The sequence below is a fragment of the Cricetulus griseus genome, chromosome 5, assembly GCF_003668045.3.
Source record: "Cricetulus griseus strain 17A/GY chromosome 5, alternate assembly CriGri-PICRH-1.0, whole genome shotgun sequence".
NCBI classification, from domain to species: Eukaryota; Metazoa; Chordata; class Mammalia; order Rodentia; family Cricetidae; genus Cricetulus; species Cricetulus griseus.
This window is the reverse complement of record NC_048598.1, coordinates 52384067-52401072: the sequence shown is the minus strand read 5'-3', so window position 1 is coordinate 52401072 and position 17006 is coordinate 52384067. Positions and strand designations below refer to the sequence as shown.

Below are 17006 nucleotides of genomic sequence, written 5' to 3'. Positions count from 1 at the left end.
CATGAAAAAGCCACCACTGATGTGCAGTCCAGGGAAGGAAGCAGCTCCTGCTTCAAAAGCCCTGTGCCATCCAAATGCTCTGCATAAACCCCTGGGCTGGCATCTATCTACCCGTGCAATTTAAATGTCAAAACATTCCAAGAGCTCCTTCAGGTTCTGTTTCAAGAATGTGTGGAAGGAAGGGCTAGTCTGCAGGCAGCTTAAACCCTGGAATAGGACAAGAACAGGGAACAGTGCAGAGCATAACAGGGGCACTTCGGGCTTGAGAGTGACATCCAGCCAGCATTTTGCCAGTGTGACAGTACATACACTTGTAATCCCTCACACCCTAGGAAAGGGTTTATTGGGCTTGCAGGTGAAAGTCCATCATGGCAGGAAGCCAAGGCAGGAACTGGAAAGTGACCCTGGAGGGACACTGCAACTTACACACTCAGCTTGCTTATACAAGCCTGGACCACCTGATCAGGGGTGGCACCACCCACAGTGAGCTGGGCTCTTCCAAATCAATCATTAATCAAGAAAATACCCCAGAGACTTGGCAACAGGCCAAGTGAGTCTGTCTAGTTTGTGTCACATTGACAAAAACTAACCTAAAACGATTGGGGAGGGAGAGACAGGAAGACTGTCACATGTTTGGGACCAGCCTGAACTACTGTGAGTTCTAGGCCATCCAGGTCTACTTAAGTTTGCTACTGGTATAACACAGGCTGAACATCCTAAACACAAAACCCTGGTTGAGTATTCAAGTCTGGCCACTCATATCCTTAAAGTTCAGCATTCATTTGAGGGCCAGTCTTGGCTACTTATCAAGACCCTGGCTCAAAAAAAAAAAAAAAAAGGGAAACAAACAAACAAACCAGAAACAAAACCCAGACACATGGAATGCTCTCAGATCTAAAACTTTCTGAGCACCTTGACAGGGTAACTCCAATCGATAGGTTCTGTGTTACATGGGCTCAAAGTGCTAGATGATTTTGATCATCTCTGGGCTATGTCTATAAGGTGTCTGTCTACGAAACCAAATGAATTACAGATTTAGAACTGAGTCTATTCCTTAGAGATCTTGTTCTACATATATGACTCTCTAGCACTCTAGTCCCAAGCATTTCCAGGAAAGGGACATTCAGCTTGTCAGAAATTTTTGGGGGGCAAATGAGTGATGTGGAAGAATGACAGAAGGAAGGCCCAAGGCGAGGAAACTGGAGACAAAGGCAGAGGACATGGATGAAATAACGACCCTTACAAACAAGACGTTTGGGAAAGTCAAAAACCATCTCCATCCCTTGGTAGCATCAGTATTAAATAAGGCAATTGAGCTAGAAAAGGCACCAATCACTTCTGTGGCTATGAAGAGATAGTTCCAGTGAGAACAATCCTAATTGATGCTTGGCGCCAACTGAATACACTGTGGATGCTGCTTAATATACACAAGTACACTGAAGTAAAAGTCCCTGGTGGTTAAGCCCTGATACGGGAGGCTGTATTAAAATAAAATGCAAACACACAGTCTTAGTTAATTTTACTATTAAGATGAGGTGACACTGGGCATTGGTGGCGCATGCCTTTAATCCCAGCACTCGGGAGGCAGAGGCAGGCAGGTCTCTGTGAGTTCGAGGCCAGACTGGTCTCCAGAGTGAGTGCCAGGATAGGCTCCAAAGCTACACAGAGAAACCCTGTCTCAAAAAAAAAAATGAGGTGCCTTAAATTAGGTATGTGTCAGCTTTCAACATTTCTATGACAGTAAGTTTGACTAGCAGAATTTCATACTCAAAGACTTATAAAACCCCCCTACGTTAAAGAATTTCAGGGGGTTCCTATGATTATTTGTACAGTGAGATATACCTCAAGAAATCAATTGGCATCTCAACCTTTATGGCCATACATTTATTTACATGCTAATTTGAAAGCTCAAACATGCTTATTAAATGGGGGCTCCGACAACATTTCTTCCAAGGATGATTTATCAAATGCCCATCTCTGAAGGAGAACGGTGGTTCCCTTCTGATAAATCACAGACCTGCAACTTCCTTACATTTTATTGCAAACATAATTATATTTTCATTGTTGGATGCAGAGTTTGTGCTCATATCAGGAGCAGCTGGCCTTGTTTTTTATGCACTTAGTAAAATTAATTGATTGCTCCCTTACATGTAATCTTTATGCCATTAAATTCAAGGGGGACACTGAACAATGTTGTAAGCCCGTGTCCCCTCTGGATAAATTTCATTCATCCTGAAGATGCAGAAATAATTTAAGCTAAATTGCTTTTAGTTCTAATGTCCAAAATTTTGATGACTTGGACATTGTAAGATTCTTGTCATTTTAATACGGTCACAATAGCAGAAGACATTAAGTTGGCAGTAGACTTTTCCCTTAGGATGATGTTACAGAGGCTGTTTATTAGGTACAATAGGCAAATACTAAAATCTGACCTCATGTCAGAGTATTCTATCCTCCTGTTGTTTGATACATACACAGGTATACGTGCATTTGTTTGTGTGTGGCTTTAAAATACTGTTTAAACAAAGAACTGCCATAAATATAAGATAGTAGCTAAATAGTTTGACAGCACTGAATTATTAGTGATAATGACTCTTTCCTTTTTGCCTCAGAGTTATTCAATCTGCACTTGTATCAATGCTGGATAATAAAAGTACACAAGCAGCTGACCATTCAGAGGCCGAGGCAGGTAGATCTCTGCGAATTCCAGATCAGTGTGGTCTACACAACAAACACTAGATCTGCCAGGGCTACATAGTGAAACCCTGTATTTAAATCACTTACACACACACACACACACACACACACACACACACACACACACACACACACACACACAAATATAGACACATATATACAAATATACTCTTAACAATTTCCAAACCAAAGTTTGGAATAGTCAAAATGCAATCTAGCTGGGTGTGTTGGCACATGATTGTAACGAAATAGGCCTGGGCTATATAGTCAACTCTGTCTGATAAAAAACATCTGTCCCCATAGGATAACACATGCTGTCCCTAAAGTTGTCCCTATCTTTTCTAGGCTGCAGACAGAAGGAGGAAGCTCTTATTTCTGCCATGTACTTTATTTATTTTTTTGCCATGTACTTTAATAATTTGTTTTCTTTAGAATATTGCTTGGCTCTTAGACTCAACATATCCCTCCTCTTTTCATCATTGCATCAACTGTCTCAATATTGGCATATAGGCTACATTAATTACTGTTGTTCTAGTCCTCTGCTCCCACTTTTGATATCTGGGGAGTATTTATCATTCGAAGAAAAAGTACTTAGGGTTTCTCCTATCTCCGAGTAACTAGTTAGAAAGTAGTCTAACAAGATTAGTGACTAGACATTGTTGTTAGCCCACACCCACGGGAGGAGGCTGAATGGTGGAGTGGTATTAAGGCTAGGAATGTGACGAAGAAGACGACTCTGCATCTAGGGTTGTGGCTAACTTATTTTAATCAGGTTTTAGGCTGGAGATACAATAGTTCTCATTATTCACAGTGATCTACTATTTGGCACTTGGCTAATATATTTAATGCTATAGCGGGTGCTAGAAGTAGATGCCTATCAACTTGATTTCAAGTATCCTTTTCAAAGCTGGTGGGAGGGAGAGCTCAATGGCAAAGCATGTGTGAGGTTCAACATTACATTCTCCCAGTGTATGTACATTCTCTCTCTCTCTCTCTCTCTCTCTCTCTCTCTGGGCTTGAGTCCCAGAATCAACACTCCCTTTCCATTTTCCCCTCCTGTCTCCAGTGTCTGTCTCACCCTCTCCCCACTCCTAATTTATTTTCATGCTGTTGGAAAGCTCATGGTTTCCAGAAGTCTTCCTGTGAGGCTCTCTCTTTGCTTGCCTTCTCAGTAACCACGGGAGCCTGGGTGGATGCTTCTCCTGCTTGCTCCATGATGGATGGTAAAAAGCCTTCTCCCATAGTCCCCATAAATGAGAATGCTTGGGTTACAAGAGCCATTGTCAGGTTGTTGACATGGGTGAAGGTGGGGCAGCTGTGCTTCAGGAAAGGTGTAAGGAGAAAGACTAGGGAATACCCTCCTTCCGTTCACAGAACTGTCAGCAGTAGCAGTTAGGACAACACTGTTTATTCTCTGGCTGTGTCTGGTTTTAAAAAATCAAGAGACACAAGAGGTGTACTTTCTCTACTTTTCAAACAGTAATTACCGTTACTCTAGGAACTTGAGGTAAAATGAATTAGGAATAAGAATTGGGATGAGATGGCACAATTTCATTTAAGAAATGAGATGGGAAATTATTGACAAATGAATGAATTCATGATCTGTGTCTTTTACTTCTAAGACAGCCTCTAGTTGGGCAAGGGTGGGGATGGACTCAGAAAAAAAAGAAAATGGGTACGTTCCATCCAAAGACTTGGGTCACAGAAAGAAAACACCAAACAAGATTTGGAAGACCAGGAAGTCAAACAGACATTCTCTCCAGCGCTGTTGATAGCAAGGACCAGATAGTGATGGGGACGGTCGAATTGATCCAGTCGGCAAAAGCTCTGAAATGGTGCTTGCTTTTAATTTGATTGGGAAATGTGATTTATTAATAATACGGCAAATGGTGTGAAGACAGCCTTCCATTTTCAAATATGCACTGCTGTGGTTTCACAGCACATAAACATTTATGACTAAACGTAAAAGATCACAGTCCCTTCGTGCTGGAGTCACCCTGGCTGAACGATGCCCTGAATAGCTGTGACCAAATGGACTACAGAACTCACAGTGTACCAGTTTATATTACCGATCAATCCATCATTTGTAGGGAAGAAACAACAAAACCAGAAGAAGAATTTACCCAAACCCCAAGAAGTTGGAATTAAGCCCATAGCGGTCTCTGCTTCCCCTTGTGTTGCTCAAATGTCACCTTTTCAATAAGGACAAACAACTATTCAGTTAATTCTGTAATTCTTAGGCCCCACTGAAACACAAATCTTTCTCCTGCTGGGTCCTATTTCTTTATTATTCCATTGTTCCAGTATACTACAGGCTTGTGTTATTTCGATTATTATTGTCAATCCCATGGTACAACATTAAGTTCCAAAATGACAGGACGTTATCTTCTGTTTTATTCCCTAATATTCACCAGCACCTCAGAATAGTGACCAAAACACAGCATGGCACATAGGAAGTATTTATAGATTCACCAAATATCAACCCAGAAAACAGTCTTGACATCACAGCAATTTTTCTTTCTTGGAAACTGGAACTCCTGTCCCTTCTCATGTGCTTGCCTCTATGCCAGCTGTTTTGACTTTTTATGTGACATTTAAATTAGACGCTTCCACTGATACCATTCCAAAGTAGCAAAGATTTCGGGGACTGGATGGATAGCTCAAGAGTGGTGAGCACTTGCCTAACTAACATGCACGAAACTGAGTTTTATCTTTAGCACAGTCATCATTACCATCACAATCATCACGTCTGTAGGGAGACACCATAACCACACCTCCTAAGGGCTGGCTACAGGTGAGTTTAACCACATCTGTCAGGGCGTGGTCAGGGGATATTCAGGATGACGCACAGAGCGTGGGAGGGTTCTTGGGGTCAGGAAGACAACTCGCTGCGAGGGAGCTCTCTCTCTGGCCTCCCTAGCTTGCTGCCTCCAGCACGCTCTAGCTTGCGCTTGGCCGGTATTATTTGAATAAAGATATCTTAACCTACAAGCTCTTGTCACATGACTCCACAAAGGTCATCATCGTCATCACCATTATCAAAACAATAAGGACTCTCCGGTTTATAAAAGAATTAAACTGGCTAGCTAACATACAGATGTGGTGTGCTCATGCAGAAACTGAAATTCTGAGTTTGATTTAACTATAGCTCTGACCCTGTACAGGCCTCCACATCCTGCAGGCTGGCAGCAAAAATCTGTTGGTTCTGTTTCTTTTCCTACATTCTATCACAGCAGTAACTGAGAACCAGGAGGCATCATTTCTCAATCATTTGCAGCCGATCTCTCTCTGTCAAAGCATGAGAGTGCTTCTGACCTAGTTAAGTTTGTGCCACTTGAATGTGCTTAATAGCAAGCTTTTTGTTTTTGTTCTGGCCAGGATACTCACGTGTTGCCCAGTGATCAGTAAGAGAGATCCTTCCTTCCCATACACCACTTGTCGATAAATGTGATCGAGGATCAAGAGCTCACTCCAGGAGTTCTGGAGCAGCTTCATTTGGTCATCAACCTGCAATTGAAAAGCAAGAGTGTAATTTGTTATCTTTTTGGGTTTGTGTAATTCTACACACACACACACACACACACAATAAAGCAAGTTAGTCCCGTCAATGACACTCACAGCACCTAAATTGCTATTCTTGGAAAACACTATTTCTATTTAGACAAATACTTTAGAATGTAGACTAAGTATTTGTAATCAGTGGGCTGCCAGAAAAAGGCACTCCATTGGATTGTGCTAGCTAGCATTACAGAAGCTACCGGAGTTTGGTTATGGAGTTTACAGGTGCCTGGATGGTCCTTAACAGACCCTGAAAAGAATGGCCCCAAATAGCCCGTTTTCACATACACAAAGGTTACAAAACATAGACTGCTGCCAATCAGAAAGAAAACTAACAGGGCAGCCCCGAGGGATTTCTGGAGGTAGAGGAACAGTGACCATATTGATCATGAGTGTTAACTACAACCCTTTGTTTTTTTAATTTAATAAAATGTATTCTATGTATCTTTCACACCATGTATCTTGATCCTATTCACTCCCTGTCCATTTAAATCCACCCTTCACCCCACCACCTTCCCCCACACGCCCCCCCATGAAACAAAATTCAAGAGAAAAAAAGGAAGAAAGTAAGATGAAAAATAAAAAGGGAAAGAATTAAAAAATCTTGTCATGGAAGCTACAGTGTGGCACATTACCAACAAGACATGCCCTCTACCCCTTTGTCCATAGATCTCTACTTGCAAGGGTTCATTGCAAAGAGTCATTGGTCTGGTTTGAGGCCCCTGGTCCCCACTACATGATGCTGGGCCCCCACTGGGATTCTTCCTGGACATCCTGCTGCCACCCTGTGTTGTGGAGATTCTGCAGCTTTGGGTCTGCGGATCATATCCCTTCATGTGGTCCAGCAGATCAAAGATGGGATGGATGGATGGATGGATGGATGGATGGATGGATGGATGGATGGATGGGCCAAATGATAACCCTAGAACTGGGCCTGGGCAGCTGTAGGGTTGGTCTGCCAGATGGGAAATGGGGATAGCCACAAAAACTTCGGGGCTGGCTCTTCCACACCTGCACTAACATTGTTCGAACTATTGTGCTACCCTGGCTAGGTGCAGGGCCTGTTTTCCTGAGTGTTGCAGCTGGTGGGGTCAGGGACTACAAGCTCAACTCTCTCACCTGCCTCCAGATTTCATGGAGGGGCGGGGAGAGGTTCATTCTCCTGTCCAGGCCACTACAAGACACAGGAAGAGTGGGGACATCTTTCCCTTGCTCACCCAACACCTCTGCTAACAGGGTTGAGTCCACTGTGCTGCCCTAATTGTTAGTGAAGAAAGAGAAAGATCAGCAAGAATATTCTTGCCTGTACTCCAATACCTGGAACATTTGGGCCAGCCTCAACCACACAGCACATAGGAGGGTTACAGGAGTACCTGTCTCGAAATAAAAACTAATGTCCTGTACTAAAAGTTTTTTTTTTTAATGATTTAAATACTTTACCCACAAATCCTCTAAATGCCAGTTTTATTTAAGGTCAAGGGTTGCTTTGAAGATGAAAATGGAGATAGGCTGGCTCACAAGAGGCATTTCATACACATTCCATCTCACCCTCCAGGGAATTGTATTATTCAATGACAAAAACACGTTTATCTCACATACCGACTACACATCTATGATCTAAATGTGGAGAGAACCAATCTGCCATCACAGCTGATCCTGACACCCCATTCCTTCTTTTGTAATGTGTTCCAACCAAAACCCTGATGTGTCTAAATGCAAGATCCTCATGCCCTCCATGTACAGAAGCACGTGTCAGGGAATGCTTTAAGGATTGCCTTAAGAGTTTCCATGGCTGTGATAAAACACAATGACAAAAAGCAACTGAGGGAGGAGAGTGTTATGCCCATTTACACTTCTACAACACGGTCCACAGCTGAGGGAAGTCGGGGCAGGAACTCCATCAGGGCAGGAACCTGGAGGCAGGAGCTGATGCCAATGCCATGGAGGGATGCTTCTTACAGGCTTCTTCCCCATGGTTCACTCAGCCCACTTTCTTATAGCACTGCAGGACCACAAGCCCTGGGGTTGCACCACTCACAAAGCAATGGGCCCTCCCCATCAACCACTAAGAAAATGCCCTAGACTTTAGAGCCGAGGGGCTCGCCTACAGGCATGAAGGCATTTTCTCAGTTGAGGATCACTCCTCTCAAGTTGACATGGTAAACTACGCAGCACAAAGAGTTTTGTATATTACTTTTGACACACAGAACACGCTCTTGAAGTTAGCAGACTGGTGCCATTCTGCTCAATTTTCAAATGGTACAATGAGAGCTCAGGGATGTGTAATTTCCCCCTCCCCAAATCTAAGTCTATCATTAGACCAAGAGGTATGAAAAGTCTCCAAATAAAAGCCCCTCTAGGCTGACCCTGGATTCTGCCTTCAGTACCAAGTACCCCTATCTTCCAGACACCAATTGCATAGACTGAAGCTAACACTGAGCTGGGTGACAGGCAAAAGTCTCCCATCAGGAAAAAAGGATGCCATTAAGAATTCCATCTGAGCCGGGCGGTGGTGGCCCACGCCTTTAATCCCAGCACTCGGGAGGCAGAGGCAGGCGGACCTCTGTGAGTTCAAGACCAGCCTGGTCTACAAGAGCTAGTTCCAGGACAGCCTCCAAAGCCACAGAGAAACCCTGTCTCGAAAAAAAAACAAACAAGCAAAAAACAACAACAACAACAAAAAAGAATTCCATCTGTGTTTTCAGGATTGGGATTTGAACCCAGGACCCTAGGCAAATGCTTTACTACTAAGCAAACCCAAGAAGCTATTTTTGAGTTAATTATTTAGTGGGACTAAGTATGGGGCTCTGGGATAAAAGGATAAACAAGGTAAGCAGAGTACCCGGTCTTTGGAAATCACTTGCTTGGCCCAATACCCAGTGCGACAGTTGACAGTGGGAGTCCTCCTCCTTCTTTAGAGGAAGTCTCCAGAGGGCTGTGTGGTGTTGTGGTGGTGGGGGACAGTAGCTAGGTACTTTATCCTTTGCCAAGGGTTGGCTGCAGGTGTGTCGCTGGGTCCTCATGACCCAGCAACAGGCATGTCATTGCACCCAGAGCAGATTCTTAAGTTCTCTCTCTCTTTCTCTCTCAGATGCTAAGGGTGATTTCAGAGCAAAGTGCAGGTTGCTCCTCCGGGTTTTATTGCACCCCCATCTGCTATCAGAATGTCATTTTAAATTTATCAGTCTACAGTGGTAATTTGGCTCCATTCAGTTTTTAAAATGTGATATGAAGCTTCAGTTATTTATTTAGCTCTCTTTTCAGGGAAGCCCAAAAATTGTACTTTGAGATCATCTTTCCAACAATGACCACACAGGAGAACATTGTACAGAACTTCCAGGAAGTGGGGCCAGGCAGACTTCCAAAGTCCATGTACTGGTAAGGATTCTGGCTTAGGAATCTAGTTATACGGCAAGAAAATTTATTGTGACCGAGCATGCCTTTAACCCTAGCACTTGAGAGGTAGAGGCAGAGGCAGGTGGATCTGTGAGTTCTAAGCCTAGCCTGGTATAAGTAAGACCCAGTTCAGACAGAGGTACATAGTGAGATCCTGCACTGTGACCTTCCAGGATGTACAGAAACCATGTCAGGTGGCTTACAAGTGTCTGACACTTGAGTTCTGAGAGATCGAACTCTTCTGGCTTGTCTGGGCATTTGCATTCATGTGTACATGCCTACACACAGACATACATACATACATATACATATACATACACGCACACACACACACACACACACACACACACACACACACACACACACACACACACACAATTAAAATCCTTTATATAATAAGTGAGTAAAGGGGACTGTCATGGCAATGAAGAAGGTGAGAGTGGGCATTAGGAAGCATGTTTCCTGGGGTCCCCCCACCCTTAGTTTTCATCACCCATTTTTTTTACATGTAACATAGGAGACATGGCTGCTGTAACAGAGCTTGCCATGGTGGACTGCATAGTGAAACTGCAGCAAAGAACTCTAACCTTCCCTAGTCCTTTAGCGTTGAGGGAAGGTCTGTCCCATCACCACTCCCCGAACCCCGCCTTTGGAAATATAGGTGACCAAATATAGTGTCCGCTTCTACAATGAGTGCCATTTTGATTTTCCTTTTGTTTTATATGCTGTGCTGATCATGACATCATCTATTCTCTGTATCCAACTGAGAATCTCCTATACCATGTCTGTTTCACAATAAATCTTAATTGTTCATCTGTCTGTCCTCCTCCACGAGGCACATGATACTTTTGAAATGAAGGAATAAATGCTCGAATCACTTAGACCTCTCTGTGGTTTTGCATACAGTGACCAGCCACTCGTGGCTGCCCCCTCTCACATGTGTCCTGCCAGTCTGCACTCGAAGCTGGACCTTGGTAAGTACTTCTGGATTGACTATAATTTCAGAAGCCCTTTTGAGCAATTGAGCTTTTGCTTGAATATCCTCTGACAGCTCTACACCAGTATTCTGTTGCATTATTTTCCATCATTGATTCTGTGATACTTTATGACATTTTGAAATTGGTGAGAGTGCAGCTTCATGCTGCTCGAGATGACATGGATTTCATGAGCACAGTGATTAAAAGGGGCTGGGAAAAGATGATGTCTTCTTATCTACTGTTAGAAAACAAGTGCTGACAATTGGTAATATGGATATATGGATATATGGGTGTGTGTGTGTGTGTGTGTGTGTGTGTGTGTGTGTGTGTGTGTGTGTGTGTGTGTGTATATACACACATATGTGTGTGCATATATTTAATTTGTGGTATATATCAATCACTCTTAGGAGAAAAAAATATGCTACCAAGAGCCAGAAGGAAAAACTAACTTACGTTTTATAAGGAAATACTGCTAGCATTAATGCTGTGATGTTTTAGGGTGGCATTTAGGGAGCCCAGGAGAGGGGCCAATTTAGCTATCAGTCCCATTGCCAAGAGAAACATCTCACTGGTTAGCAACAGCACCCCTTATAAGCATGGGCTATCTGCTGTAATGAGATAGCTTATCTCAGAAACTAGTTACTCATCAGAGAAACTATTTATCCTGATATTATAGATGAGGGTGTAGAACACAAGTCTCATCCTGTTAAGGAGCACTGCTTCCCACACCCCTGCCTGTTAATCATTAGAAGTGTGAGCACTCTTGTACCGAGAGGACCTGGCAGTCAACCTGAAGAAAAATGTATAGATCTTTCTCAATTCCATATTCAAGTTATCAAGCCTTTATGTTGCCCCTCCCTTCAACTTTGAACAGGTGAGAGACTGGCTGAACTACTATTACGCTTTCCTACTTGCAGGAAGTCTGTTTTGATTTTTAGATTTTCCTTCTTGCAGGGAGTCTGTTTTGATTTTTGATTTGGCCAGATCCTTTCCCTTCCCACCGCACTACCCAATCAAGTTCATGCGCCTTGACCTTCTCTCTTTTCGTTTAAATAGATGAATTAATGATGAATTAATTAATGAATAAAAACACACCCTCCAAACCAAAACAAACATACCACGCCATAACTACCACAACAAAACACAGAAAAACCAGAGTCCACTTTGTCTGGACTTCCTACTCCTGAACACAGTGCCTGCCCTGGAGTATGGTGAGATACCCAGTGTCAATCAAATGGAGAGAAAAATTTTCCCTCTTCAAACAGGTGTCAGTTGAAAACAGCTTCGTGGATGGGGTGGGACTTTGTGCCCTCCTTTCCCCTTCTCAGCTGCAGAAGCTTTTATTAAACCATGAATCATTGTAGTTGAGTTTTTAGAAAAGGAAGGAAGAAATTCGATTGAAATGGATACATGGATTAAATAAAGTAGGCATGAGCCTGTTTCTTGTTTCAGACTATCAATTTGGGAAGGGGGGGGATGAGGTGAGGGGCAGACAAAACATAATCTGTGCTTTTCAGAATTCAGACTCCAGTGACAGGAACAGACTGTCAACCAGGTGCCCAAAGGCCCATCCCACCAGTACTCCAGGGCTACAGAAAGGTGGGCACACAGAGACTTCATTTTGTAGAATCTGTTTGTTTGTTCGTTTGTCTGATTGAATGATTCTTGACATTTAGTTTGGGGGTGTGATTTCTCTGTGTAGCCCCGAATGTCTGGAACTCACTGTGTAGACCAAGCTGGCCTTAAAACTCACAGAGCTGCCCACTTCTGCCACCTGAGTAAAGACATGTGAGATTATGCCCAGAACTTGTAGAATTTTAAATAAATTCTTACCTCTCCTTATTCATCTGTGATAGAATAACTCCTGAATCCAAATATAGTTTAAAAATGAAAGAAAAGGAAAACAGGAAGAAGAAGAAGAAGAAGAAGAAGAAGAAGAAGAAGAAGAAGAAGAAGAAGAAGAAGAAGAAGAAGAAGAAGAAGAAGAAGAAGAAAAACAGGTCTGATGACAGCCCAGTGGGTTGCAGCAGTTGCTGCCAAGCCTGATGACCGGAGTTCAATTCCTGGGACCCATGGGGCAGGAGAGCAGAGGCCTGCCAACTGTCCTGACCTTTCCCCACAAATCATTCCCTCAAAAATAAACAAGTAGATAAGCAAATAAATAAAGATAAACACATACACACAGCCATGTACCCATGCATGAGCTATTATTTAAACATCCTTCATCATCACCACAAACAATGCCCAGGCACTGTTTTGGTTTTTTTTCCTAGCAAAAAGCAAGCAAACGAACAAATCTCCAAAGGAGGGTCACCATTTCATTTTGCAACTATGGTGACATTTATATACCTATACTTAAAAGCAGTGAGGAAAAACTGAAACCCAAACCATCCAAAAGTCAACAAATTTCAATAGGAACCTGCTTTAAGCAAGACAGATACATGGCTACCTTAAGTGTGTAGTGTTTTATAAAGAACACAGATGACTATCTGAAACACATATAGTAAACCGCTACAAAGTTCAAGGAAAAAAAAACAAAACGATTTCACATTAACAATAATTAAAGAAGCAATAAAAACAATACTGAGCCAGAGAACTCATAGCTAATAAATCTCTAGTCAGTTGATTCAATGCTGGTAGATTTATAGTTCTTCACCTTCCCAGATATACTCCTCCTCCCGGAGGAGTACAGCATGTTTCCAATTGTATTGCTGTTGTTCACAATACAAGGACCTGTCTAGTAACAATGTACTGGGATCTAAACTATGCTGGCCCTTTCTATACTTCCCCAATGAAGTTACAAAGGGTCTCTAACAAGCCTTCCATGGAGGAGAAGGATCCCAGGAGAGGAGCAGAGGGTATTAATTACCAATCTGCCTTTTCCTTTTCATTTACACAAGCCACTGGTGCCCAAGGGTCTTCATTCACTCCCCCTTCCATTTGGGTCAAGACCACCAAGCACTCCCCAGAACCTAAGATTGAGACAGTGAGTGGACACACGCACTCTCTCTTGCTGGAATCCATCCTATAGGTGGAAATTAGAATCATCTGGTGTGTGCATAGTGTTTATCTGGACTTGAACTTCTTCCAAATTCCCCAGAACCTCCTCCAAGGTGCTTCAGTACATGAGAGTGGGTGGACAGGCGCATACTGGACAGCTATCAGTGTGTGGACTGATGTCCTGGCCACGATGGCCACAGTAGACAGCAGCTAATCATAGTTGCGTGTGATAGTGACAATCAGCTTTGTTCGTGGGGATGTGTCACCTTGCACATGGGGCCAGAAATGATAAGAAGGATTTCAGGTAAACCTCCTTCCTATTGTCATAGCTCTCTCAGGAGCATCACCTGTTAGTTGCTGTCATCCCCCTGTGGGCACACTGGACTATAGCAACTAACAGGAAACGGTATCAAATTCTGTGCCAAGCGTTCATCCCGACAGCTTTTCCTAAAGAAAGGGCTTATGGACCACATTAACACTTCTTTTTTTAAAAATCTACATATTGAATTTAGAGTCTCCTGCATACTATACAAGCTTACTATCAATGAGCAATATTCCCAAGCATTTCCATTGATTGATTGATTGATTGACTGACTGACTGACACAGGTCCTTTTATGTTTCCCAGGCATTCCTGAACTCACTCTGTAAGCTCATATGGTTGTTGAAAATAGCATCGCCCAATTCATCCTCCCAATGAGGCTGGGATTAGACATTTGTCATGAGACCCAGCTATTATTTAAAAAAATAAGCAAATAAAACAATGTTTTACATCTATGAACTCCTTTCATCCCCACAGCACTTGGTAAGGCAGACTGAACATGATCCCTGTTTTGCTAATGTGGAAACCAAAGCACAAAAGTTAAGTAATTTTTTGCAACTGGGTTCTGCTAAACTGAAGAGCCAGGATTTGAAAAGTTCGTGATCTTAGTGACCAGGAATATTAATGTAGTTTCAATTCTCCCAAGAATACTTACACATACCCATTCAAAAAGTTCCATCCATGCTGGTCATGCCTGTACTCTTTACCAAGTTCACCAACAGAAGCTGATTTTTGTCAAACTCTTAAACTGGGGATTGAAACCATGAGGGTCTACAGATTTGGAAAATTAAATTATGGGCAATAATCCTTCATAAGAACAGAGTCAAAAAAGAAAACTCTGCCACCTGCAGCCAACACCATAAACTGGAATAAAAGAGAGTGGCTTTCGTAGGGTAGCTTGGTCCCATCAGTGGGGATGGGTATGAGAGTGAAGCATAGAAGCAACCCTCAGGCAATGTCTAAGACACTGTCTGTGGACAGAAGACTAACAAACACCATCTGGAGCCACTCGGTGTGGCATAGCACAGTCCTGGACACCTCATGATCCCCTAAGGGAAGCACAGTGGATGTCCAACAGTGGACACCCACAGTCATGAAGATGCCTCAGCAAGACCACCAGTCCTGAAGGAAGGAAGGAAGGAAGGAAGGAAGGAAGGAAGGAAGGAAGGAAGGAAGGAAGGAAGGAAGGAAGGAACTCTAGGTTGTCCGGAACTTGTCTGAGTGAACTTTTATCAAATATGGTTAACCTTTCTTTAGTCCTGTGCTTCTGAATATTATCCAGACTCTCTGTGAGTGCCTAATGCCTTGTTTCCCAGGGACATAAATGAAGCTCTGCTTTCAGTAAAGTTGTGCTCACACCAGGCTGTAAATGTGAAGTACTCAGGGATAACTCAGAGTTTGATGGATAAGGCTGCACAGAATATGTAAATATTAGTTCACTGTTCAGAAACACATAATCAAATCAGTTGTTACATGTGAGTGCCTGTAATTCCAGCTCTCCAAAGGCTTAGCCTCAAGTTTAGCCTGAGCTTCATAGAGAGAACCGTTCTCAAAACCTCTGCATGAAAACTGGGGAGTTATCTTAGTGGTTAAGAGCATTGGCCCAGGTTCAGTTCCTAGCACCCACATGGTGGCTCACAACCATCTATCTGTAACTCCAGTTCTAGGGATTCTGGTGCCCTTTACTGACTTCCTTGGGCAGCAGGCATGCAAGTGGTGCACAGACATACATGTAAGCAAAATACCTAAACACTTAAATAATTTTTAAAAACTCACATGAGGGGACCCAGGTTCAATTCCATGTACCCACATGACAGATAATAACTGTCTATAATTATATATGATTCAATTCCCTTTTCTAGTGTGAAGACATATTACACATATAAACACCCATATACTTAAATTTAAAAAAAAATTTTAAAGATAGGGACTAGTTAACCTAAAACCACTATTATGTCTGATTAAATACAAATTCCCAATCAGCAATAAAACTAAACAACATACTCCTTGGTTTCTCGAGACAGGGTTTCTGTCTGTAGCTATTTTGGAACTAGCTCTTGTAGACCAGGCTGAACTAACAGAGATCCACCTGCCTCTGTCTCCCAAATGTTGAGGTTAAAGGTGTGCCACCACTACCCAGCTAAACAACTTATTCTGAGTACCCTGAAGACCTCATGAATACCTGACCTGGTTTGGTGTCCACCCCACCCCTGAAGTTTCAGTTATGTATCCCTGGCTGTCCTGGAACTGGATTAGTAGACCAGGCCTCCCTTAATCCTGCTGGGATTAAAGGGATGGGCCACCTTGCCCAGCTCAGTGACTGGGTTCTTATGTCAAGAACTTATAAAGAAGAAACAAGACCTGGTCTTACCAACTAGTGCACAAAACAGTGTATGAATTCATGGCCAAGGAATTCCAAATTGGGGCTATGACTTTTGACAAAGAACTGAACAGAACTGAACTCCATTGAACTCCATCTGTGCTTTGTCAATGTTTCCCTCAAATGAGATGCATGTAAATCAGGGAGCCTCGGCTGAGAAAAATATACCCACTAGATTGACCTGTGGTGTATTTTCTTCATTGATGATTGGTGCAAGAGGGCCAGCCTCACTGTGGGCATTACCATCTCTGGCTGGCAGTGTTGGGTACTGTGAGAAGACAGGCTGAGAAAGCCACGAGGAGCAAGCTGATAAGCAGCACTCTCACACAGCCTCTGCTTCAGTTCCCACCACCAGGGAATCTGTCTTGAGTTCCTGCTCTGGCTTCCTTACATGATGGACTAAAAGCTGAAATAAACTTTTCTTCAAGTTGCTTAAAAACAATATTTTTAACTGAAATAGAAATAGAATTATCTCACTTTCCATCCTCTCCAGCTATTCCCAGTCATCCTGACTTGATTCCCTTCTCATGAACCCCACTCAGGTTGACAGCCTTTTTTCTTTTTCATTATACACATGTACATGTATGTACACACACACACACACAAACCACCTGTGGATATGGTTTCATGGCTGACCGTTATGTATTGGATAACCAATACAGGGGCTCATCTCTAGGT

General features: G+C 42.8%; 1 protein-coding gene across 1 annotated transcript in view; it reads right to left on the bottom strand.

Moving 5' to 3' along the window:
- Nr5a2 (nuclear receptor subfamily 5 group A member 2) overlaps positions 1-17006 on the bottom strand; it is a 122627-nt gene that overhangs the window by 45741 nt on the left and 59880 nt on the right. Inside the window, exon 6 of the mRNA XM_027417469.2 lies at positions 6085-6204. Coding sequence (XP_027273270.1) covers positions 6085-6204 — 120 coding nt within the window. The remainder of the gene's footprint in view (positions 1-6084; positions 6205-17006) is intronic.